Source organism: Lepidochelys kempii, chromosome 11 (genome assembly GCF_965140285.1).
Source record: "Lepidochelys kempii isolate rLepKem1 chromosome 11, rLepKem1.hap1, whole genome shotgun sequence".
Taxonomy (NCBI): Eukaryota; Metazoa; Chordata; order Testudines; family Cheloniidae; genus Lepidochelys; species Lepidochelys kempii.
In genome coordinates, this window is record NC_136390.1 from 69,761,771 (window position 1) to 69,788,924 (window position 27,154).

Consider the following 27,154-nt stretch of genomic DNA (forward strand, 5'->3'; position numbering starts at 1 on the left):
AGGTTTCCATTCCTGCCTTTGGTGTCCCTGAAAGGGTGAAGTGAGGAGAAGTGCTATCCCGGGCTGATTGTCATTCTGGCAGGGGCTAAAAATCAGAAAGAAACTAGCAATAGAAAGAAATGTTGATCAGTGCACGATGCTCCTCACTGGGTGGCTTCCAATGGCCAGCTGTAATCCTAACATTTTTTTAAATGGGGGAACTACAGTTAACTATGTGAAGCACAGGTAAAGAGTGGATCATCCAAGTCTTTGACAGAGGTCTAACCATACAAACTCCTGAGCCACAGAGACTGTGGCTTAGATCCTGGCCCATGCTAAGGTCACTGAATTGCCAGAGTGGCCCAAAAGGACCTTAAAACCTCCTTATACAGGGACCTGGGATTCCCCCCAGCCCCCATGCTTGTCGTTCCCGAATATCTTTTTCCCTTGTGCTGTAAAATAACCAGGCTGGGTGTAATCACAGACGTTGTCCCTGGGCAGGTTTTAGTAACAGGCAGCCACATAATGTCTAATGTCGCATGGCACATTGCATCTAGTGGGAGGGGGAAAAAGGGGGCCCGGGTGGAACCACCCCTTCCCTGCTTTGGGCCTACCAGACCAGAGCTGTGCATGTTAAAGAAGCATGAAGACCTATGTGGCTTTCTCTATGGGCTGTGGGAAGAAAGAAATTGCCAGGAGGAGCCAGCCCCAGAGGCCATAGGCACTGAAACCATCAGGAGTAGGCAGCAGGGTTTGGCATCGTCAAAGTGTTCGCTATGGTTTTGACTGGACAGTCTCTTCCCTCTGCTGATTGGCTGCTTGCTCCAGCCCATCCTGCCCTCTTCCCTCACAGTCTCTTCCCCTCGGCCTCATTCCACCTGCCTGCCACACTCCCCTCCATCTTCTCCCTCGCCCTCCCTTTGCCCTTCTGCTCTACTAAGCTGCTCCCAGCATGGCTCCCCCGGGGATGCTGCACTCGCTGCAGGTGTGAGCCCTGGGTTGGGCCTCCTCCGGCGCCCCCTGCTGACAGTCGCTCCGGTCCCATGGTGGGTCCGTCTTGTCTCGCAGTTCACCCTCCAGCCAGGTCACATTTTAGACACACCCCTTCCGGGATAACAAAAGTCCAACTAAAAGGCCCAACAGAAAAGATCCATTTGCCCCCTTTAGGGCTATTCCTCCACCCGCCCTTGAGGCTCAGTCTTCAGCCCCACTCTGGACTCAATACTTCTTATCTTAGGCGTGTAGACCCTGTCTTTGGGGCTGGTAGGGGAACCCAGGCCCACCCTCTGCTTTGGGGTCCAGCCCAAGGACCCTGTATTAAGCAACTCTTGCAGACATGCTGTTTATCTGGGCCACTTCCAATGTCCAAGCCCTTTGTGCTGCTTCCCTCTAGCCTGTACTTACTACAGCCTCTCTTCTGGTTCCCAGGCCTCTGGCTTCTCCCTGGGTTCTCCCAGCTCCTCCTTTCACTGCAGGAACACTGACCCCTCAGGATTCCCTCCACGCCTTGCCCCCTCTCCAGGGCCCACCACAGGGAATAATTTCAGCCCTGTGGCCTTCTTCAGACTGCCTTCCCCAAGCCCTGTCCAGAGAGCAGCAACTGCCCACCTCCTCTCTCCTAAATTTCTCTGTCCTGGGTCCCTAACGGCACTGGGTGTTCTTCACAAAAGGAGGAAGTGAAAGCTGCAGGGATGGTCCAGGAGAGGGACCCAGGACAGAGAAACCTAGGAGAGAGGAGGTGGGCAGTTGCTGCTCTCTGGACAGGGTTTGGGGAAGGCCGTTTGAAGAAGGCCACAGGGCTGAAATTATACCAATCAAACCTGACATGTCCTCCAGGAGCAGCCAGGTGGGCTAATTGAACTCTCCCTCCTGGTAACCCATTGTTCACCCCTCACACCCACCCAAAACATGTTAAAAGAAGCTGGTGCTAACATACTATTGGCCTATCATCACTCTGGTCACTCTGCTTAGGTGCTCTAGCCCTTCCCCTACCCATTGCCTGTCTTGGCTATTTAGATTGCAGGGTCTTTGGGGCAGGGATTGTTTCCTGATTTACCGTTGTACAGTGCCTGGCGCAACAGACCCTCGTCTTGGTTGGTCACTAATTACTACTGTAATAAGTAATGCATAATAACAACAAAGGCACAGCCATTTTCCTCTTGGACTTGGAAGCATCTTGGCCTAGATATGGCCAGGACATAATATAGTTTGCTTTGGGCCTTTTTGAATTGTTTTATGCTTCAGTTATGCTGAACTCTCTTTTATAAAGGATGTTCCTGGACCTAATTATTATTATTATTTCTTATTTGTGTTGCAGCAGTACTTAGGAGCCCTGATCATGGCGAGGTGCTGTACGTACACACCCAACAAAAAGGCATCTCCTCCCCGGGGAGCTCACAATCTTCTATTGGTGACAGGCACATGTCACAGTTGTAGAAAAGAAAGAGTGAGACGCCACAGTGAGATGCCCAGCTGGCATTTACTGGCATAGCTCTGTTGACATCAGTGGAGCATGCTGCTTTGCATCAGCTGAGGATCTGGCCATTGCTGCCAAGTTTTATGGAAATGTTTTCTGCTCCAGCTGGTTTCCTATGACAGTACATCCATCTATGGGAGCCAGGAGGGTACCTGTGTCTCTCTGCTCTTTCCTTTTCATTTAGGGCTAGATTGTGGGTTAGGCGGTACGTCTGGCAGGGTTGCCAGGATGAATAAGAAACTCCTTTATGCCCCTATGTTGGCTACCCCGGCTTTCGGTCCAGGTGCACAGAAGTGAGCAGGAAGGGAGAGGTGGGGCATGGATGGAGTCATGCCAAACTCTGCTTCCTCAGTGCACTGGCCTGCATTGCTAACCAGTGCCTGGGGAAGGAGAGCAGGAATTTGTTGCTGTATAGGCCATGAATAAGTTACTATTCCATGGAGCATGGAGGACAAAAGTGGGGGACTGTGTGTTTCCTGTAACAGAGCAGCAATGCACCATCCCTTCTTACGGGCTGGGGCCTGGAGGCATGATCTAGCCCTTATGTATGAATGTGCTCTGATCATTGCTCCGCCAAACTTCAACTATGCAGCCTTGTCGGTTTCCCACTATTTGTGGTATCTTCTGCTCATGTGAAAATGTTTTCCTTACCAGATTGCCATTTCCCATTTAGTGAATGCTGATTGTTTCTCTTTTGAAATTCACACACCTGGTTTTTGCCTGTCAATACCCACTTCCATCTTTTAAATGACTTATCATGCCAAAACACATCATAATTTGTGCATCAGCAACGCTGGCAGAACACATCCAAGTACTGTTTTACTTACGTGATGCTACAAACCCCCCAGAAAACATTGGGAAATGGGACAGAACAAATGCCATCGAGAGCTGAGCGTAACCTGTTACGGGACAAATCTTCTTCCCAGCTACCCAAGTGGAATCCTATTGAAGGCAGGGGGCCAAATTCAGCCCTGGCATAACCAAGCAGAGCTCCCATTGAAATCAGAGGGCATTACGTGTTCTGATGCCAGTGCTGTATTTGGTCCAACTACATTTCACCATAACTGAGAAGAGAATTTGTTCCGGTTACGTTATCTTTTCACCCACAGACCTCTAGCAGGAGCCAGCGTGAGTTCTCAGTGAAACATTAATAACAGGAGAGGGGTTTATGGTATTTAGTAATGGGGGTGGGGGGGCTATAAAATCCTTAATCCATTGACATGGGGGTGGGGGAGTTGCACCGGGGAGAGCATGGGTCTGAGGCCATACATATGGCCCTAACGCTGTATCGTAAGCAGTGGTGAGTTCTGGTGTGAGAATGCAGTTTACACTGATCATCTCTCTCTTCCTGTTTAGGTCACACATTTGGTGCTGTGAAAAACACAACAAAAAATGAGGAGACATCGGCATTTGCCGCTAGCGGCAGTCTTTTGCCTCATGCTCTCAGGCTGTTGTATGGTTGATGCTCAGCAACAGGGAGGTAAGGCTACGGCATCTTTAGAGGGTTTATCATTTTCAAAATGGGGATGATATTTCCTGTTGTGTTTGTGGACGGTTTTAAAATGTGCATGTTGAAAATATATTATGACCTATCAATGTTTTTGACTGAGAGTTAGTCCGAGCATAGTAGATGCTTATCAGTTCCTCACAAGTCAGTCAGCCTGAATGCCAAGTCATAGACATGCCGGAGAGGGCTCTCAAGTTATCCTAAGCATGTAAAGAGCAAATGGTGTCAGTCTGATGTTGCTTTGTGTTGCAAGTGGAGCATTTACATCTACTGGATTGCCACTCTATGTATTGTCTATGCTCCTTGGCAAAGGTACTTTGCATTCCTTATAACAGGGGTGGGCAAACTTTTTGGCCCAAGGGCCACATCTGGGTGGGGAAATTGCATGCAGGGCCGGGGCAGGGGGTTGGGGTATGTGAGAGGGTGTGGTGAGGAGGAAGGGGCTCAGGGCAAGGGGTTGGAGCAGAGGAGGGGTGCGGGATGTATGAGGGGGCTCAGGGAAGGGGGTTGGGGTGCAGGAGGGGTTCAGGCTCCGGCCTGGCACTGGTTACCTGGAGCTGCTCCGGGGTGGAAGCAGTGCTCACCGGAGCCAGGGCACACTCCGTGCCTGCCTGCCCTGGCCCTGGCCCCACACCACTCTGGGAAGCGGCCGACACCATGTCCCTATGGCCCCTGGGGGAGGGGAGGCAGAGGGCTCCGCGCACTGCTCGTCTGTGGGTACCTCCCCCAAAGCTCCCACTGGCCGCGGTTCCCCGTTCCTAGCCCATGGGAGCTCCGGGGGAGATACCCATAGGCAAAAGCAGCACACGGAGCCCTCTGCCCCCGCCCCTCCCCTAGGGGCTGCAGGGACATGGTGCTGGCTGCTTCCTGGAGCGGCGTGGGGCCCGTGGTGCCATGGGGTGGCAATCCCGCAGGCCAGATCCAAAGCCCTGAGGGGCCGGATCCGGCCCGTGGGCCATAGTTTGCCCACCCCTGCCTTATATGACCAAAAGCATGGGAAGAAAAATGGAATGCTGTAATGAAAAGAACACCAACTTCCAGCTGTTGTCACTGATGACCACTGTCTGCATTACCATGCAGAAAGCTTCTTTAGTTTTCTGAAGAGATCTAATAGCATCTTTTGGGTTGTAACTAGTTTAATAGGAGTTCACTGGGAGTAGAAAACACTGGGAACCCAGTATACAGAGGCCAATTCTGCACCTTAGTCCTAATTGACACTAGCAAGAATCTCCTTGTCCAAGCAAAGGTTACATTGTTTGGGTCATAGAGCATAAATTGCTTGCAAGCAATACTCATGTATATTAACATTACTTAATAACTAAGCCTGTATTTTGACTAGCAGAAAAGATTTCCTGGTGCTAAAAAACCATGCTCCAGGAATTATTTAGTGGAACTTTGATCCTTTAATAACAAAAGGCTAAAAGGTGGCTTTAGGCCTGGATCCTGCAAAGCACTGAAGCATGTGTGTGACTTTAAGCTCATGAGTAGTCCCGTTGACCTCAATGGCCCAGATCATCAAAGGTAGTTAGGTGCCTATGTGAGTTAGGCACCTAAATACCTTGGAGGATCTGGGCCAATGAAACTAATCACATGCTTTTGCATCAGTGGACCAGGACCTTTCACCACAGCCCACAGTAAGGAGACGGGAGGAGTCATGCCACTCCAGAGAGAGTGCATAGGGGAATTGTCCCAGAGATAAGTATCATGCTCCTGCAGTGCAGAAGGGGCAGCAATGCATGCTGCTTCCCATGCTAAATGTCATAATTTCTCACCCTGGTGCTCTGGGAATGCCAGGTCTGGGATGAGCCCCTGTGCAGGTGGAGTGGAGGATGGCGTTTTACATCTTTCCCCCTCCTGGTGCCCCCGCACAGGGCGATTCACAGTCTAGCTTCAAATGATCCTTTTGTCTTGCTCCAGGTTATACGGGGAATAGGGGGCTTCATTTGATAATGCAAAATAGGCCAAGTCTGAGGAAGGGTTTGGGCATCATGGACTTATTCAGCTGACCTGTAGAAAATCCTAAACCAATCTGTTTTTTTAAAGATGTCAAAATCGTTGCTGCTGGTGATATAATATTTCTAGTGGATTCCTCTTGGAGCATTGGAAAGGAACATTTCCAACTTGTTCGGGAGTTTCTGTATGATGTTGTAAAATCTTTAGCTGTGGGAGGAAATGATTTTCGTTTTGCCCTGGTCCAGTTCAGCGGAAACCCACACACAGAGTTCCAGTTAAATACGTATCACTCTAACCAAGATGTCCTGTCCCATATTTCGAACATGCCTTATCTGGGGGGAGGCACCAAGACTGGAAAAGGATTAGAATACCTAATCCAAAACCATCTCACTAAAGCTGCTGGAAGCAGAGCAAGTGATGGCGTCCCCCAGATTATTATAGTGTTAACGGACGGACGATCCCAGGATGATGTCGCTCTGCCATCATCTGTCCTTAAGTCTGCTGATGTAAACGTGTTTGCAATTGGAGTGCAGGATGCAATGGAAGGGGAATTAAAGGAAGTAGTGAGTGAACCCCGAGATACGCACCTTTTCAACCTAGAGAATATTACTGCTCTCCACGCCATAGTAGGAGACTTAGTGGCAAGTGTTTGTTCATCTCTGACTCCAGAAATGGCTGGAGCAAAAGGAGTGATTAAAGACGTCACAGGTAATGGCAAACTGCTGTGCTGAGACATTGCCGTACGGATCCTTGAGATAAGTATGGTAATTGCTGGTATTGCACTGTTTAAAGCCTTTGTAGGGGAGAACAGAGATGGATGTTCAAAGGTTTAAAAACAAAGGTTTCCAAGCAAATCGTAGAGTAAAAGCCTGTCACTGTTTGCAAAATACACTGTCCTCCCTGCCAGATTATTAAATCAAGCATTGTCTAGGTCTGTGAGTCAGCGATATGAAAAAAGCATCATGCTTCCTAATGCAGGCCCTGATCCTGTGATCCAATCCCCATGGGCACAAAGGTCAGCCTGCTTGCATGGAGCTGATTGCAGGACTCACTGGCAGCCTCATCTGTAGGAAAATTTTATTCCAGATGAATGGGCTTAATAATGCAAACAACTGCAGAAATCCCTCCGGTAGTCATTTTTGTGCATTCATTAACAGAACACAGGTTTAGGGATTTTTGTAAGAAATACAACTTAGTAGCAGCTTGACTTTAAGGATCTTTACATCTAGCCCCTAATATCCACCATTGGATATCTATGGATATAAATGCACTAAAAGAGGCACACACCCTATACGCTGCCCAGTTGGAAGATAGTCCCAGCATATTAGTTCCCAAGCTGCTACTGCAATGTGAAATAAAGGCCTGCAGCAGTAACGGCAGCCGTAGAAATATTGCCCCACAAGAGCCTGCTCCAAAACTCATTGAAGTCAGTGGGGAGACTGTCACTGTCTTCAGTGGGGCCGGGAACTAGTCCTACGGGCATCAAATGTATCTAGATAATTCAGTTTGTGAAATACAATGGATCACACTAATCTTGTCTGATTCAAAGCCCATCGGCACCAATGGGAGCCATTCCACCGACTTCAGGAGGGTTGGGATCTGGCCTGTAATGAAGTTGTTTGGGGATAATCTTCTCTCCTCAAAACTTCGCTATAAGCAGAATCTCACTATAGGAAATGAGGACCACTTTGGAAGATGATCGTCTCCTTGCACTGCAGGGAAGATCCCTGCACTTCCAGGAGGCACTGATCACTATAAGAAGCTTCAGGAAGGCCATGTTTGCAGTCTCAGGGTGCTACAGCTTTAAAAACTCTGACTATTCTTCCAGCTCCTCACTGGGAGCAGATGTGGCAAGAATGGCTCCTTCCTCCTGTTGGCTCCCTGCTTGGTAACAGTTGTGGCGAGACCAGGCTCCAGAAATTTCGACTTCCCATTCCCACTCTAGGATAGTGGCAGCTTTTCTTCTGTTCTGCTCAGTCTGATCAAAGAAGGCGGGCAAGTTGGTAATCCCCTGTGCAGTGCTGCAGTAGAGAGCTAGAGCAGTAGGACCATCTTGTAAAAGAAGATGGACCCCCCTGACTTCTCCGGTGCTGCCCTGGATGCAAGTGAGGGCAGAACCAGGCCAATTAATGAGACAATTTTGCCTCTTTATGCAATTATGAAGTTGGAAAATGACTGTACATTTCACATAATAAGGCCGAGTGTTCAAACCTTTGGTTTTATTCCTGAGACTCCATCTAAACATCAATAGCATTTGGGTAATGTAAGACAATAGCGATATACAAGATATAACATTAATCCACTCATTCCGTCTTGTCTAATTAACCTCTCATTTCAATCCCACCAGTTGCTATCCATCATTGCATGATACTTTGCACAAAAATGCGTGAGCACAGGCCTATTGTTTTGCTAAGAATTTGACGGGGCAAATAGACAGATCATTTGCAATCCATGGGAAAATTAAACTTTTTTCCATCAGTGAGCTAAGCTTTCTCAGTTATAGACAATGGATTTTTTTCAATATATGAAATAACTGTGATACCTGACGCTCTGATTGCACTCTATAGAGAGTTCAATATTTTTGCCACTAAAGGCCAAATCCAACTCCTATTGAAGACAATTTGCATTTTGCCATTGCCTTAATGTGTGGAGGATTGGGCTGGTGATATGAAACATCTTGACATGTAACCAGACTAATGTATCAAATTCCCTATTGGCTTATGGACATTTTTATAGAAGAAAATATTTTAAAGCCCAAAATACATGTTTATTTCTGTGAAGGAGTATTTCTGAGGTTACGTCCCTTCAATAATAATTTTGGCGAGTGTTATTTTTCCACAAATAAAATGAAAGGTAACATTAGTACATAAGCTGCATTTTGTCACTGTGTGATTTACACAGCCTATATATAAATTATAATAAAAGTAATGGTGCGGCTGATGATCAATGCTGGATGATATTGGGACATAGCCCAAGCTGATCATCTGTCTAAGATGACTTTATGGTGCCATTCATTTAGCTGGTAATTGACTTTGGTGCCATTCATTTAGCTGGTAATTGACTTTCATTCATTTTATCTTGTGATTCCATGTAGCCCTTTTTTGTAATCTTCTCCACCTAAAAATGCCATGGGCATTATAATACATGAACCAGAAGCGTAAGAGGAAAAACAGATCTTGTATTTGCACTCTAGAAAACACAAACTTTGACAGCCACAGAGTGGACTAGAGTGAATAGGAAAGTCAGCCTTGAATTTGCCCTGATGCCTACATTAAATCTTAGCTGTCTGTCTAATCTGACACTCTTTGCTTAATAGTGTAACAAGCATGCTTTCATTTGTCCTCCATCACTGGCTTGTTCCATCAGTGTGTTCGTAAATACAAGGTTTTTACAGTGATGACAAATTATCCAACGTTTGCATACATTGTATTCCTGTTTCCTCCTGCACAGGAGCTACTCATACTATGATGATGATCACAATCGAAACAACGGTCAATAAATTAAATACCGCTATTAAAAAGAGAGCCAGGACACATGAAACAGATATAAACAAAGCCATGTACTGTTCAAGATATTTCCTCTGCTTTTTTATTGTTTTGTGGGCTGAGTACATCACAGTCTGAAATGATCAATTAAATTAGAAGTTAAGGACTTTCATAGCTTTTGACTAAATCTCCGAGCCCTTAGTCGTTCTTAACCATAGCTAAGGTCTTTTGTTGGCATTGTTTATGGGGACTGAAATGGCTCATGAGATAGGTAAAGGACTAGGGCCTTTTACTGTACCATACGAATCGCATAGTTGCATCATTTGATGGTATTTTGCAAAAGTGGCTCCTGGCAAAGACCAGAGGTGAAATGCTGACCCCATCCAAGTTACTGGGAGTTTTGCCATTGACTTCAGTAGAACCAAGATTTCACCTTAGGTGCTTTAAAGCTTAGAGTCAAAGAAGATTTCCAAAATCAACTTGTCAGTTATTTATTAATGGCTTCAAGATTGCTTAGTTGTATCGTGGAAACATCCGAGTCCACTTTGGGGTATATTCTGCCCTTCCTTCATTTGTACAACTCCCATTGACGCTGGTGAGCACAAGGAGGGAAGAACAGACTGTTTAGGAAATGCTTAGTCTGCTTTGGTAAGTCCTGAACAAAAAGAGGTCCTGCCTCTTTTTCCAATTCATAATTCATTAGATGTACATATTCATGTACGGTGTTGGTGGCCATCCAGGTTATAAGTAAGGTTGGATAATTATGTCATGACTGGTTTCATCAGCCTGTTTTAACATGATTCTGCATTATTTGATTGAATATCCAGTGGTCATGCAAAAATACAAAACCAGATACTTACATTGGTAACCAATGCAAGGTTCTGTGTTTGTACAAAACCACAAATACAAGCACATTTATTTGTGGTCTTTATCTGCATAGTTATTGTACCTGTAACGATAAATCTGTCCCACTAATATTGTGCATGGACTGGACAACTGAGAATAACGTTCTAAAATGAAATACACAGTCACTCGTACGGCCTTCTTTATTGTTGTTCTACAAACACATTTTAGATACTGGTCACTCAGTGTGAAAAAAACAATATGTTCAGCCAACATTTCAAACATACAACACAGCAGATTTCCAAATAGAGGCTGAAACTTTCCATATAAAAAAAGCATACCAGCTGTGAATGTAATTTTACAGCATAGCAGTTACATTTTGTCTTGAAAAAAGTGCAATGAGATAACTTCCCCTGAATTTAACTGTGATTACAAATTATGCTCACATTTCCACTGACTGCGCAAATGTGTGTTTATGTATAAATCTGTTTAGTTCTTTTGGGTCTCCTAACTTCTGTAAATATTTAGACAATTCGCTTCCACAGAAATTATCTAGATTTCACAAAATTGTAAGCTCTAGAGTTTTCCCCCCAGTAAAAATATTGTCCTGGTATTTAACTGTAAAAATGAATTTAGATTCTTTCAAAATATTATTTTGTCTCATGAAACAGATATTTGGTCTGTTAACTCATATTCAATCAGAATGCAGAACTAAGAGGCAAATGTCACTGTCCTCAGTAAACGTGTGTTTTGTTTTCCCATTTTCGTGTTTCTTACTGTTTTCCAAAGAAACATGTCAGAACAGTGTACAACTGCATGTAATTACTTGTTTTAATGCTTTCACCTTTTGCATTTCTTTTTTTAAAGCGCAAGAATCTGCTGACCTTATTTTCCTTATTGATGGATCAAACAACATCGGAAGTGTCAATTTCCCAGCCATACGTGATTTCCTTGTAAATTTCATTGAAAGACTCTCAGTTGGAACTCAGCAGATACACATTGGGGTGGTGCAGTATAGTGACCAGCCCAGAACTGAGTTCTCTTTGAACCGCTACTCCACAAAAGCTGATGTTCTGAATGCAGTGAAGGCACTTAGTTTCCTTGGTGGTGAGGAAGCTAACATTGGTGCAGCACTCGAATCTGTGGTGGAGAACCACTTCACACGGGCAGGAGGCAGCAGAATAGAGGAAGGCGTGCCTCAGGTTTTAGTGCTGATAAGTGGCGGAGAGTCTAGTGATGATATTCGAGAGGCAGTGTTAGCAGTGAAGCAAGCTAGTATATTTTCATTTAGTATTGGGGTCCTGAATGCTGACAGTGCAGAGCTTCAGCAGATTGCTACTGATGGAAGCTTCACATTTACTGCCCTGGATATTCGTAACCTTGCTGATCTTCAGGAACTCTTACTGCCAAACATTGTTGGAGTGGCCCAAAGACTCATTTTGTTAAATGCCCCAACCTTTGTTACAGAAGGTATGTATGCATTTATAGAATGTTGTATTTCATTGAATGAATGGCCTCTTGCATGTTTAAAACACATCTCTGGTATGTTCTCTGAGAGAGAAAAGAGAAGACACGGGGCTACTTTGAGGAAACGCATTAGCCCAGCAGGCGATGCTTTGACCTCATACTATCACAACAGCAGTTTTAAACAAAATAAGCAGGGTATAAAAAACCAGATGTGAACTCCTCTGATTTGTCAGTCTCTGAAGAACGCTTGTGTCATTCAAACTTACAACATATGTTGCTATAAAGCTTCAATAGAAGGCTTAAGTGTGGCATTTGGTCAGGGAAGTTAACAGATGTAAAATTCAGATGAGGACTATCCAGTGCTATAGACAATGATATGACTGCAGATTGGGATTAATCATTCTTAGCCATTAGCTAAGAAGTAACTAGTAGGGTGGGCCCCAACGTGCAGCTTTCATATCCAGAGCTAGGTTTTGAACAACTACTATGGTGAGAGGATGTTCAGAGCCAATTTGGGTTCAGCGGGGAGCTAGTTGGAATTTTTTTTCCCTCCTGAAAATGTTGATTTTTCACCAAAAACAAACAAAGAAGCCAAAAAATGTTTTTTTTTTCTTTTCAGTAATTGAAAACTGAAATGTTTCAGCAGAGACCAGATTTTTTTTTCTTTTTTTTAGTGTTTTGGTTTTCTGACAAGGCAGAGGAAAGCAGAGGAAAGCAGAAATTTTCAGAGGAAAGCAGAAATTTTTGGCAAACATTTTCATTTAGTCAAAACCAGTTTTCCACTGAAAAAAGTTTTGATGGAAAACGTCAACCAGCCCTAGCTCATGCCCAGCCCTAGTATGTCAGATTTCTACCCTAAGGGTAAAATTCATTCCTGGGCAAAGGGCTAGTTCAAGGCCTAGGCACTACTTAAGTCCCGTATTTGGAAGACGTAAGTGGCACAACTTAAGTAGAACACAGATGTTGTACAGACCATCTGTACAGGGATGAGGAAGAAAGTTGCATTAGAGGGTACCATTACATTGACCTTAATTTTTTTTTAAAAAAGCAACCCTCAATTATTTTTAGAGGCAATCCCTATCCTATTAGCATAATTTATCCTTAATTACTGTAGCTGAGTTGGTTTGCAGCTTTACATGGAGGCAGTGAAAGCAAATCACTGAAGTGTCCCTTCTCAGTTTAATGGCAATGAAGATTTAAAGTAACATACCAATCTATTTATTACTCAGCAGCATTAACTGGGTTATTGTAACATAATTCATAAAGGGGGGAGGGATAGCTCAGTGGTTTGAGCATTGGCCTGCTAAACCCAGCCTTGTGAGTTCAATCCTTGAGGGGACCATTTAGGGATCTGGGGCAAAAATTGGGGATTGGTTCTGCTTTGAGCAGAGGGTTGGACGAGATGACCTCCTGAGGTCCCTTCCAACTCTGATATTCTGTGTGAATATATCCAGTGACATGTCCCTGAAATAAAACATACCTGTGCTGGAGTTAATATTTAACACATGAATTTTCTGGAACATGCAGGTAATTAGGATCCCTCAGTACTGTCATTTTATAATTGCATTAATTAAGTTAAATTCAGTAATATATGGTTACCATAATAAACATGAAGTGCCATATTTTCAAAGGCCCCCTGTGGTTGAGTGAGCCTTCCGAAATGTGCATGCATCCATTCAGCTGATGCTCCTCTCTGGATACATGAAGATATCCATTTAATAGAATCATAGAATATCAGGGTTGGACAGGACCTTAGGAGATCATCTAGTCCAACCCCCTGCTCAAAGCAGAACCAATCCCCAATTTTGGCCCTCTCAAGGATTGAACTCACAACCCTGGGTTTAGCAGGCCAATGATCAAACCACCAAGCTATCCTTCCCCACATTTGTACATGTCATTACCCAGCTGATATACACAAGAAACCCTTTCTGGATCCAAAGGCCAGTATGGACTATGGTACATTTTGTATGGTTCACCCACTGCGTAGGCATTTGAAAACATCATCCCAAAATGTTTCGGTCAATTACATTCTGAACTATCATTGGAGTTGCATGGGTATAGCCAAGGGCAGAATTTGGCCCAATACCTTATCTTCCCACATGGGCTCCATTCATCCATTGGTAAATGCATGTAATTTTCACTCATGGTAGTTTTTTTATCTAACCATCTGGCCTGGTTTCAAAATTTAATTGGGGCAGTTTATTCTTGTTTAGCTAAAAGCGGCCATTCCAAAACCCATGAAAATCAAGCCCAAAGGACCCAGTTCACAGCTCATCTGTGCATGGGGGCCTTGCAGCTGTGGGATCTGAGTTTAGAACTTTTTTCCAGTTCTTTGATATTTATATGGGAAAGTTTTTTTTTAAAACATTCTACTCAGAGACTGCTACGAGTGTAAAGTTCAGACCTCGCAATACTGCAAGGGTTGTCGTTCATTCTGTTTCTACTTGTATATTTTCTATTTACAGAACAGCTCATTTGAAGAAGTATCAGTCTGAAACATTATACAACAACTGGAATATATGTGTGTCTATATATATGGAGAGAGGGAGGGAGAGACTGGAATTTTCAAAAGTGCCTATGGGAGTTAGGCACTGAAATTCAATGGGATTTGGGCACCTAATTCCCATTTGTGCCTTTGAAATTTTACCCACAATGTACAGATTGTATATTCTACAGGTCAGCGCAAGCTATGAGAACTCATTCCTGCAAGGTTCTAAACACCTCTGTGAAGCACTGAGGCCTAGATGTCATAGGTAGCTAGGCCCCTAACTCCCACAGTTGAGGAAGCCCTTTGGAGGAGTGCTCGTCATTTTTCAGAGTCAGGTCCTAATGGCCTGATGCAAAGCCCATTGAAATCAGGGGGAGTGTTTCCACTGGCTTCAGTGGTCTCTGGATCAGACTTTAAGAGTCTAACCTCCCCGAAATAATCAGGAAGAAATGGTTTTGTCTTAATCTTGTCCATTGAAAGTGGTACGGTGGTGAAGTGGGTTGCTTTTTTGGGGGGTGGTGGTGGAGGGGTGGTAGGTTGGTTGCAGTTCCTGCATTCCTGTTATATGAGGAAATATAGTGTATAATTTGACCATGGCAATCATATTTATTAACAAAGACTTATGCCTTATTGGTCACTTTTGTGCCTGCCAAACTCTTTGGATGATTCACACTAACTTCTATATAAAGTTAAAAAAAAGACCCAGGGCCTCCATGTTTGGATATCTAGCTTCTCACAAGCCCAGAGGATATTTTTTGGCATCTTTCTGGCGGACACAAATCAGTGTTTTAACAAGCCTTTTTATTAAGCTGGCATCCTTCCTACATCCAAATCTCTGGCTTTGTGCCTGGCACCCCTCTCCAGTGGGAAACTGATGAGGAGCAAAACTGGCTGCTGGGGGAACAAATATTGGAAGGGTTTGGAAACTATTCAAGGTTCTGGAAAGTGGCTGAGGTTAAACCACTAATTAATGGTATGTGAATAGCTTAACTTTGGCAGCTTACGTTAATAACATCCTTTTAAACTGGGAAGTCTAGGCAGTTAGAACTAGATTGTGACTTGGATTATCCACTGGCATAGATGGAGTAAGAATTCCTGCATCCCCCTAATATGAGCTGCCTGGACTTTGGGTCCAGGGGCACAGGAATAAAGCTATTCACCTGCTTGCTCCCATCTGGGAGCAGGTTGTGGGCAGAACCTTGGCTTTAACCTTTAACGTAGGACAAGTTATGCAGTCCTTAGACAAGCAAAACGCCAGCTGGAGTCTTTGAAGCCAGTAGGGCTTTTGCCTGAGAAAAGGCATGAGGCCAAACACTAGTCTTATTGAACACCAGAATAAACAGGCAGGGGCTCGCTGATGGGCTCAAGGACTGCCATTTCCTCCCACCACACTAATGGCGTAGAAGAATTGCTACTACCACCCATGAGCTGTAGTAGAGGCTGTTGTTAGAGAGCTTATTTCTTCACTCTCCCACTTCCCTGGTCCTTCTCGCATGAACAGAGAGTAACAATACCTGAAGTTCGAAGGTGCAAACAATTCGATGTTTATTGGGGTGAACTTCCAGCAAGCTTAAATACAAGTTCCTTTTTCCTTATTTTTGAATCCCAACTTACTTCCTGTTTGCCACTAATTTATATAGTATTATTCTTAGCTATACCTTAACCAATCATTCTACTGAAATTTAATTAACCAATCCTAACATATTGTAACATGATTAGCTAACCAATTATATCCCACCACCTTAATTAGTTTACACCCAGCAAAATTAATTATACAGCAGACAGGAACAATCACAGAACCAGACAGAGATTATACAGACAAACAATAGCAAAGTGGGAACTATAATGACAAAACAATACAGAAGTGAGGATTTCACATCCCAGCTATTGATAAGTGAGTTCTTGCCAGACAGGATGCTATCAAACTAAGTTTCCTTTTACATTTTCTAGGCACTTCCCTTTCTCTGGAGGTGATAGGAATACAATCCTGTCCTGATAGTGCCTGACAGCCCAATAGCACCTTATTTCAATGTGACTAGTTTGGAATGTGAGGATGTGACTGTTCGCTTCCCAGCTTATGGCTGCCTCTGCTGCTTAGCCAAAGGCCTTAGCCTAAGAACAGGGCCTCGAACTGTCCCAGTAAGAGAAGGCCCTTACACCAGCAGACAGTGATTTTGATCCTTTCTTTTATACCTCTAGAACTAGCCAAGTGATAAGAATACCCCTAAATTCTTAAAGTACAGGCCTTTGCAGACAGGCCTGAATATCTATATCCTGACAGCTGTTACGTCTGTACTCCCACTACTCAGCACTCTTGGTCTACAAGTACAACATAGTCCTGAACTACTGGCCAAAGGCCCGGCGCATGCTGCCACAGACAGGACTCCGGCAACCTTGGCTGTATTGTGCGCATGGAATATTGAATCCCTATAACAGCCTTCCCACAGCCTGCCTGCCAGTGCATCAACTCCACTGCTTTTTAGGCCTTCTGCTCCAGCGCAGAGGCTGATCACAGCAAAGGCCCCGATTACGGATTTTGCCCCATAAGAGCATCAAACTCCTAAGAGTATTTTAAGATGGCACATTACTTTTCACCGGCCAGCCACATTATAGACAGTATTGTAATACTGTACTTTTCTTGTACCCTTCATTCTTAATTAGCCTAAAACATACAAAACAAGCTGGGCAAGGTTTTCAAAAGTGACTGGTGATTTTGAATGCCTCTGTTTTTGGGTGCCCAACTTGAGACCCCGTAGAGGAGTCTGGCTTCCAGCCCTTTTTTGGAAAATCCAGCCATTATAAGGACTCTTAAGTTGGGAACCCGAAATTAAAGCCCTCAAAATCCCTAGTCACTTTTGAATATCTTGGCCACTGTCATTAAAAAAAAACAACTGGAAAAAAGTGCTCCAGTGCTCCTGTATAAATTGCTTTTCACTGTCACCAAGAGAAGCAATGGATTTGTAAAAAGAAGTTTCAGTTAAGGCTGTATGTGGAAAGCGAAGATGTGGACCCTCTCCCCATCCTATAATTGTTGATTTTCTTATTATGTCTTCTAGGATAATAGTGCTGAAAGTTAAATCAAGATTGCGCAATATTCACATGCACAAATGACGCAATAAATATATATTTATGATAGTGTCTACATATCATCATATTTTATCCTAATACCTATTAACCATGTTAATATTTATTTATCTAGTGCTCACATTTCCTGTGTTAAATATAATGGCATTTTGATGCCAGTATGGCACAACCAACTTTATTTCTAATTACCAGCCCTTCAGACTCAACTGGGAATTTGAAAATCCAGTTGTGTTCTTTCTACTTCTTACATCAACATCCCTATAAAGATTTGGCAGTTAAAATTTAGTCAACAATTTTGTTGAGCCAGAATAGACTCCAGCTCACTCTTCCATAGCGGGGCTGGCTGTGTTGAGCGAAGAACAGTAATAACTTGTTTTATTAGCTAAGGACACAGACAGGACATGAAGACACACAGGGAACAGGTATGTGGAATAAGTGGGAACTGTTCTTTACTTAATTGCTTTTGTGAGCGTAATCATTTTGAGACACATGGGACTAGATGATGTAAATTAGCATGCCTCCGCTGAAGCCAATAGGAATACACCAGTTTATGTCAACTGATGTTCTAGCCCGTTGAAGAGTATGAAGATTTTTCATTTGTGTGTTTTTTTTCTGTGCTAGAATACCCTATGAAATTTCCAGTGTTATTATGATTAGCCTTTGACATTTTCTAACTTTTCCCCATGATTTAGAAAGAGACATTGTTATAATAAATCATATTTTATAGTGGAATTCAATGTAATCCCACACTAGAAAAGGGGAAAATATTCTGAAAGGAAGCACTGTAAAGGTGAAGTTCATGGCACAAAACCAAAGTACCCATAAGAGGCATGTAAAATAACAGTAACACTTACTTCAAGCAAACAAGAAGTCATGTAGCCCGTTCAATTCTTGATGTTGCATTGATAAGCACTGTTGATTGAGCACTTCCACTGACAATATATATGTATATTGTTAATTGCAGTTGTTGAAGTGAACAAGAAGGACATAGTCTTCCTGGTAGATGGCACAACTGCATTGGGACCTTCCCAGTTTGGTGCAATCCGTGATTTCATTGCCAAAATCATCCAAAGGCTGGAAATTGGACCAGACCTTATCCAAGTCGCTGTGGCACAATATGCAGATACTGTGAAACCAGAGTTCTATTTTAGTGCCAGTCAGAATAAAAAAGAGGTCATCAGTGCTGTAAGGAAATTGAAGTTAATCGGTGGTACGAAACTCAATACAGGTTTGGCATTGGACTTTGTTAGGAAAAACTTCTTCACCAGTTCTGCAGGGTACAGGAGTGACGAAGGTGTTCTGCCCATGCTGGTGCTCATTACTGGTGGTAAGTCCACAGATGATGTTTCCCAACCAGCAGCAGAGATTAAACGGAATGGAATTGTGGTTCTCACCATCGGGTCCAAAAACGCAGTTCAGTCGGAACTTCAAGCAATTGCCCAGGAAGCAAACTTTGCGTTCACTTCAGCTAGCTTCAGTACCCCAGCTTTGCAAGGCATTCTCCCTGAAGTGCTGACACCTATAAGAACACTCTCTGGAGAAGTAGTTATTCAAGAAATACCACCAGGTAACCATACACATTTATCAAAGGAGATGTAGCTGACATAGTTCTCACTTCTTATTTTGTACCTAGTAGAGATGAATGAATTGTCCATAATGGATATTTAGTTCAGTTAAATGTTGCCTCTTTTCCATTTGCAGAATGTTCATGAACAGATTGTTAAATTCTTTAATGCATTTGTTACTTGAGGTCTTTGTAAATTTGCCCTTCCCACATATTTGTCGTAAATATTTAGAACCTTAACTTCAAAATTCATGCTATTCTGGTTAATTATGTAAGTCACATGGTATTGTTTCTGATCTCTGATGAGATGATTTGTGTTACTAATCACCATCGAGCAAATTTTGAATACTACAATCAAATATACAATTTGAAATTTGCTTTCAGTGGATATTCGATCGATCATGCAAGCTTAATAATTCTATTTGAAAGTACTGTAAGTTTGATGATAAAGCTTGACCATTCATACGTTCAGAGAAAGTGACCCTGAAAAGTTTGTGAACATTGAGGACTTCTAATTCACTTTCAAATTCAAATGTGCAGAAAAAATTCTCATTATCCACCTATCTATAAAACTAACTGAGTATAAAACTAGTCTAGAATTGGTTGTGTCCATTTAGAGTGTGACCCAAAGACCATTGAAGTCAACGGTTTCTTTCCATTGACTTCTATAGGCTTTGGATGAGACCCTTACACAGTAACCTGAGTAATGGCATCTGAACCAGTTTCCCATGTATTTCAATAGATGATTTTTCTGCCTAAAGATTTTGTACTAAGGGTCTCCTCAGGACTTTTCACCTTTGGACAAGTGTGAGGCTGGATTCTTATAATAAAATACAGAGGGTCATGTTCTAAACTCACATTTCAGTCCCATGTCATGAAAACATGAGACAATTAAGGCCCCCCTTCAGTTCCCATTAAGGTCACTAGAGAGATTCCCATTGACTGAAGTGAAATTCGATCATGACTGTATCATTTTCTAGTTTCTTCAAGTTACTAAAATGATAACCCAGGGTGCAGAAAACCTGTATGGTTTTAAGAATCCTTTCAAAACACAATGACTGCTCCCTACGGAGAGTTGCCATTTTATAAATCAGTTTGCCTGCACTGGTCCTTAATTAAGATGAATATCACGGGAAAAGAATCTATCATTTAACAAGCTTTTTCAAAATGTGTTTCCTGCTAATACAGTTTTGCATGGCTACATGTCAACCCTGACATTTTTATTTCAAAACGCCAAGTAAAAATGTCCTTAAACTTTTTGTTCTTTAAAACTTATAAATGTAGCTTCCCTCTTTGTCTCTCTGTCTCTGTCATAAACAAAGCCATAAAGAAACACTATATGCAAGTAAATGTTCCCTTGCAACAGCCCATTACAAATAGTATTACTGAGTATGACACTCTGGTAGATTATCTAAGGATATTAGCTCGCATCAAGGCCTTGATGAGAACAGAGAAGAGCAACTTAATCTATATGATTTGGCAGAAATCATTTCATTCCAAAGGGACCAATTTTGCCCTTTTGATTTTTAATGCCCTGTTACTAGGGCCCTATAGAAAGAATAGAGGAATGTATCTACATACATGCCTATATATGTATGTGGAGTTGGCATCCATATGATCAATTGCAGAGGCATGCTATAAATTGCATTGGCAAGTGATAAATCCGTTGCATTCCTATGCAGTTTATCTCAAACATAGGACCACGTCTCCAGCCCACTAGTCTATCTCCCGGGGACTTCCCCTAACATTTCAAACCCCTCAGCAGCTTCAAACACGAGACTTAGTTTTTTAAACCAACCTACAAGAGAAAAGTTGGCTCCTGCATCCCCCTAAAAGTGGAATTTCCCCCCAAACTGATCCCAGGTAGAGGCCCAGATTTGTTCCGGAAGCAACGGCAGCTTTTCAGCAGATAGGGATGTTTATGATTTTAAAGTCTGATATCACAGGACCTTTTAAGGACTAGAAGCGGGAACTGGAAAAGGGAGATTCCAAGGGTGAAATCCCAACCCTATGGAAGTCAACGGGAGCTTTGCCATTAACATCAACAGGGCCAGTATTTTACCCTAAGTGTTCCAGTGGGATTTAGCACTATCTAAGGGGCTGAGATACTATTTTAAAGCTGTGACATTTTGGCCCAGATCCTGCCGTTTGCTGCACCTCTCCAGAGCAAAAAGGCCCTAATGCTGATGTAGGGCGAATTCTCTAGTGGGATTGAGCTGGCTCTGTGGCTCTGATGCCACCTTTCTCCATGCTGCAGGGGACCATGGCTGGGCCAGGTACTATGCAACATCAATACGAGGGGCCGGAATTGGGACCTAAGCAAGGGGTGCAGGATCAGGCAGTGCATCCCCAAAGAGGGAAGTTCCTCTCAGTCACTGACAGCAAAATGCAAATCTGCCGTTCTGCAGCTAAGGAGGGTGGAGATACACAAGCACCTTACATAGTCACCCCAATACAGCCACGAGTAACACCTACTTAAAAACACAACATACAGTGAAAGATATTTAAGGTGACCACTCAAAATACCAGCCGAAACTGGTTACTTAAGACAGGTGCTCTAGTACCAGAGCCTGGCGTTACCTCAGATTTACTAGAGCCTGGAGTTACCTCAGATTTACACTGAGAGCAGAATCTGGCTCACTATGCTTTGGGGGCAGTCACTTGGAATGGGAGATTGTCTCATAAGGATGGCCTCTGGTACTGGTTTCACTATATTTGACCATGATTCAGATCACAGTGTATTTTACAGACTACTGAGCTCATATTTTCTATAAGGTGTTAATAGAAGCCCCAAAGTTTTAATTAAATATTATCTCACACCAGTGTAAATGGAGACTAACTGCAGAGAGTCAGATTCTTATCTGGTGTACATTAGTGTTTCTCTATTAAAGTCAATGAAACCAGTTTACACCAGCTGAGGTTCTGACCCAGAGTAACTACAGAATACATAACCATTCTGATTGGCATTAGTAATAATATGCATTTTCTATGCAGCAGACAAGGACGAGGCTCCATTTCTAAACAGTAGCCATTCAAATACTGTTTGCAGCACAAGTCAAAAACAAAACATCCAATAACTTCACAGAATCTTTGTGCTGTTACTCTCTTGGAAACTCTCTCTTCACTTCTCTCTCTCTCTCTCTCTCCTACTCCCCCCTTCTCTCTAACAAGGTATACATGTGTGTACAGTGCATACTGTATGCACACATGACAAATACTGGTATGTTTTCTATGATGTCTCACATTATTTTCTGTGCTCCACTGCAGTTCAAAGCAAAAGGGATATCATCTTTCTTTTGGATGGATCACTCAACGTTGGAAATGCCTACTTCCCATTTGTACGCGACTTTGTTGTGAGCCTAGTTAACGACCTTGATGTTGGAAATGACAATGTACGCGTTGGCCTAGTACAGTTTAGTGACACTCCTACAACTGAATTCTTTTTAAACTCATTCCCAACCAAGGCAGAGATCATTACTCGCCTGAGGCAGTTGTTCCCTAGAGGGGGATCAGTGCTGAATACTGGCTCGGCACTAGACTTTGTCCTTACGAATCACTTCATTGAAGCTGCTGGGAGCAGAATAGATGAACAAGTTCCACAGGTCCTGGTCCTGCTTGTAGCAGGGCAGTCTGCTGACGCAGTCAGACAAGCGTCCAATGCATTAGCTCGGGCTGGAGTGCTGACGTTTTGTGTTGGAGTTAGAAATGCTGATAAGGCAGAACTTGAGCAGATGGCATTTAATCCAAGAATGGTGTATTTTGTGGATGATTTCAGTTCTTTGGCAGCTTTACCACAGGAGTTAATTAATCCTTTAACAACATATGTTAGTGGAGGTGTGGAAGAAGTTCCACTTGCCCCTTCAGGTAATATCTACCTTTCTTCATGTTGACTGTATTAAGTTGGTCTTGTTTCTTTTGATTGTTTACTTTGAATGTTGCACAACTTCTTATTTGTCCAAGGCCCTGATCCAGCAAAGCATTAACCCTTTATTTAATTTTATGTGGGTAGACCTATTGACCCACTGAAGTCACCACTAACATGCTTAAAGTTCAGCAACTGCTCAAGTGCCTTGCTGAGTCAGCACTGAAATGGAGCTCAGAATGGGTCTATGACCACCGTACCAAATATCCTGCCCAATTGTCCCCGTAGCCTTTGTATTCTGACCACTTGGGATACATTAGTGCCTATGATAGGTGTTTGAATGGACCAGCTCACATGTAGGGAGTGGTTACTGCTCCCCACAAAAAATGAAATGGAGAGATTAATATAGTGCAGAACAGCAAAGATCAACCAAGGCAAAAGCAAACCCCAAACATAAAAGGCTAGAGTCGACCCTCAGTTGCAACCCCACTGAAATAAACGGGCTGGTCCAGGTGTAGAGGAGGATAGAATTTATTCTTGATAGTGAGTTAAAAGTTAATGAAAGTCTCTGACATTATCTCCAAAAATATTTGTGTCATGTTTAACGTTAACCTGATATATAAAAATATTTCCCCCAGAGTTCTTTTATTGTGGCTCCGTTCAGAAGGGGCTATTAAAAAGATTAAGATTATTTTGTTTGGAAATGAGAAAATTAAGAGGAATTTGACAAATAGATAACAGATGCTCCACTTTGCTTTGGAAAGTCAATGAAATTAAAAGGTGACCAAAGTGAAATAGGTTAAGTGTCCCTTTCCATTTAGATACTTCAGTTAATGAAAATCACTCAATCATTTTAAATATCCGGCTCCTTAAAAGAAAAGTTTCCATGATGAACCATAAAAAGGTTTTAACATCTTGTTTTCTTTTTCTCTCTATTTGTTCTAGAGAGTAAGCAAGATATTTTATTCATGATTGATGGCTCAGCCAACCTATTGGGGCAGTTCCCTGTTGTCCGGGACTTTGTGCACAGAACTATTTCTGAGCTCAATGTGAAGCCAGATGCCATCCGAGTCTCTGTAGCTCAGTACAGCGACGACGTCCAGGTGGAGTTCACCTTTGATGAACTCCCATCCAAGCAGGAAATACTCCAGAAAGTGAAACGAATGAAGATAAAAACTGGGAAACAACTGAACATGGGGGCTGCACTGGATTATGCAATGAAGAATCTGTTTGTGAAGAGTGCTGGAAGCAGGATTGAAGAAAGCGTTCCTCAGTTCTTGGTTCTGCTTTCTGCTGGGAGATCTACTGACAACGTGGAACAACCAGCAGAGGCCCTGAAAGGAATTGGTGTTGTCGCTTTTATTATCGCAGCCAAGAATGCCGATCTCAGAGAACTAGAAAGGATAGTTTATGCTCCAGAGTTCATTCTAAAAGTCGATTCCCTTCCTAGAATTGGAGACATACAACCGAAGATAGTGAACTTATTGAAAACCATAGAAATTCAACGACCAGGTATGGAAAGCCACCATTTCTTTTGTTTTTATAATGTTGAAACGTATCAAATTTGTTTCAGAGGACTAAAAAAAATGTTGCAAAAATTATAAATTATAAATCATAAATTAAAACTACATACAAAACAATGGATCCTGGGCCTGATCCAAAGCTCACTGGAGCTGGTGAAAAGTCTCCCATTGACTTCAGTATGTTTTGGCTCAGGCCCAGTATGATTGAGGTTTAAAATAATTATGTAGCAAGTGGTAGTCTACGTTGCTTTTCCTTCATTCAGGCTCTGACCCAGTAAAGCACTTCAGTGCATGCTTTCCTTCAGGCACAAACAGTCTCATTGAAGTAAAAAGTCTACCTTATGGTTTATGATTTATATTTATAAAGTATAATCTGCAGGCCACAACAGAGACTGCAGCCCCATTGTGCTAAGCACTGTGCAAATATGGTGTAATGGACAGTCTCTTCTCTGAAGAGACTGTCAGTAGGAGTAGATTTAAGTGCTTTGCTGGATTAGGGCTACAAGGAGCAAATTAGGGCTTGGTTGTCTCTATTTCTCTTCCAGACTGATTTTGTTTTTCTTGAAAGTGGTGTGAGGAAAGAGGAGTATGGCAGAATTGACAATCCAGTGCATAAATCTATTGCTTGCCATCCTAGGTTCATTTGTCTATCTTTCTCCTTGAATGAAACACAAAGAGCTTTCATATGTTGCTCCCAGATATCAACCAGTAAATTAAATGCTATTGAATGCGTTACCTAGGGAGGTGGTAGAATCTCCTTCCTTAGAGGTTTTTAAGGTCAGGCTTGACAAAGCCCTGGCTGGGATGATTTAACTGGGAATTGGTCCTGCTTCGAGCAGGGGGTTGGACTAGATGACCTTCAGGGGTCCCTTCCAACCCTGATATTCTATGATTCTATGATTCTATGAATCAATTGCAATTATAACAGGAGGAAATTAAAATGACATAACTAGAATAAAGGATAACAAAAGGGTAACAATTCAATCATCAAAATTCTAAACAGCATGGTATCATACAGACATCATCTGTGAACACATGCCTTTTTGGTGAAACATCCCTGCTTTGCCAACAAAGACAATGGGTATTATGGCCTCCCACCAGCAGATGGAGACATGGAAAATGCAACATACTTAACATGAAGCCTCCATGAAGGTTCTAGCCAGATGAACCTTATCCGGTCTTTGACAGGCAATGAGTGCTTACTGGTTGGCCTGCAGCAGGGTTCTGAAGTTTGGTCTGAGTTTGTTCGGTAGTAGAACGGATCAAATTTTTTTATCTTTTAGAAATGTTCAACTACTTTTTTCACAAAAATGATTGAAAATTTTTCATTTTTATTTTAGTTCACTTTTCTATCCTGCTGGCTTGAGCCAGCTGAACTATTGTCACAAAAATACTTTCACCATTGTCCAATCAGCTGTGGAATTTGTGTGTGTGCAGCATTACTTATTTCTAGGTTAGAATGATCCTCAGGGACGTTTTTTCCCCTCTGTCTCTCCTCCATCTTCCACCCCTCTCTAGAGCACTCTTTGTGGAGTAGTCAACTGGTGCTAATGTGCTCCACTCCCTAGAGACCCTTGATTGCTTTAGGAGAAAATGGCCCCTGATTACATACTCCATTCGTCCTCCCTTGCTGAAGGCTGATGCCTCCACTAAAGAGTATAGAGCCCCTCCCGACTAAGAAGGTATCACCCAGCACATGATGTCGCAGGGTTTTCACTGGATTTCCATCCATCTGTCCATTAGTCAAGAGCCTTTGACTGCCTGGCTAAAGGGAAACTATAAAGAAACAGGATCAGCATCTGTGATACATGACCTAAGATCCCAAGCCTCTCCTCTCTCTGCAAATCATTTTATACAGAGGATGTCTACTTTACACCGAGAATCTGACTTATCTTCCCCTCCCCTCATTGTCTCCATAAACAGCTGACGAAAGTCAGAAGAAGGATGTGGTGTTTCTGATTGATGGCTCAGATGGTGCCAGAAGTGGTTTTCCTGCACTGAGGGCCTTTGTGCAAAGAGTGGTCGAGAGCCTGGATGTCAGTTCTGACAGGGTTCGTGTTGCCGTGGTGCAATATAGCAACATCATACAACCCAAGTTCCTTCTGAACTCCTACTCTGATAAATCAGATGTGATCAGTGCCATCCAGGGCCTGTCCGTTATGGGAGGGGCTCCTCTTAATACAGGTGCAGCCCTGGACTATGTCATAAAGAATGTGTTCACCAGCCCAGCTGGCAGCAGAATAGCTGAAGGTGTCCCTCAGCTATTGATTCTGCTGACATCTGGCAAATCTAGAGATGATGTGAGAAGGCCCTCGGTGGCCCTGAAGACCGGAGGCATGGTGCCTTTAGGCATTGGAATTGGAAATGCCGATATCACGGAGCTGCAGACCATCTCTTACATCCCAGACTTTGCTGTTGCCATCCCCGACTTCAATCAACTGGATACCGTACAGCAGGTCATCTCAGAGCGAGTCACTCAGCTTACCAGGCAACAAATTAAACAGCTAACTCCGGATTTCGAATTGCCAACACCCAGTCCAGGTGAGAAGGTGTTTTTTGGCTGTTGTGTCTGCAGAGCACCGCGCATACGAGTAAGATTCAGAGACAAAAAACTGATGTTTAAATAACATTATGGTTGTGATGCAGAGAGGGAAAGGCAAGGCATTCACAATTAAGGTTCCAAAACCATCCTCATCTCCCTGCCAATTTATCCTCTATTTGCCCATTTGTACCTGGGTTTGCAAGGATCTGTGTAATTCCTGCCAGTCATTCAAATACCTCTATAGGACAGGAGGGATAGCTCAGTGGTTTGCGCATTGGCCTGCTAAACCCAGGGTTGTGAGTTCAATCCTTGAGGGGGCCATTTAGGGATCTGGGGCAAAAATTGGGGATTGGTCCTGCTTTGAGCAAGGGGTTGGACTAG

At 43.1% G+C, this 27,154-nt stretch overlaps 1 protein-coding gene across 1 annotated transcript in view; it reads left to right on the plus strand.

Annotated features, from left to right (window-relative positions):
* The window catches only part of COL6A3 (collagen type VI alpha 3 chain), a 109,249-nt gene that overhangs the window by 25,318 nt on the left and 56,777 nt on the right, over nt 1–27,154 (plus strand). The window contains exons 2-8 of the mRNA XM_073306772.2: nt 3,812–3,935; nt 6,006–6,623; nt 11,111–11,713; nt 18,247–18,849; nt 22,114–22,710; nt 23,654–24,220; nt 26,155–26,772. Coding sequence (XP_073162873.1) covers nt 3,848–3,935; nt 6,006–6,623; nt 11,111–11,713; nt 18,247–18,849; nt 22,114–22,710; nt 23,654–24,220; nt 26,155–26,772 — 3,694 coding nt within the window. The 5' untranslated portion in view covers nt 3,812–3,847. The remainder of the gene's footprint in view (nt 1–3,811; nt 3,936–6,005; nt 6,624–11,110; nt 11,714–18,246; nt 18,850–22,113; nt 22,711–23,653; nt 24,221–26,154; nt 26,773–27,154) is intronic.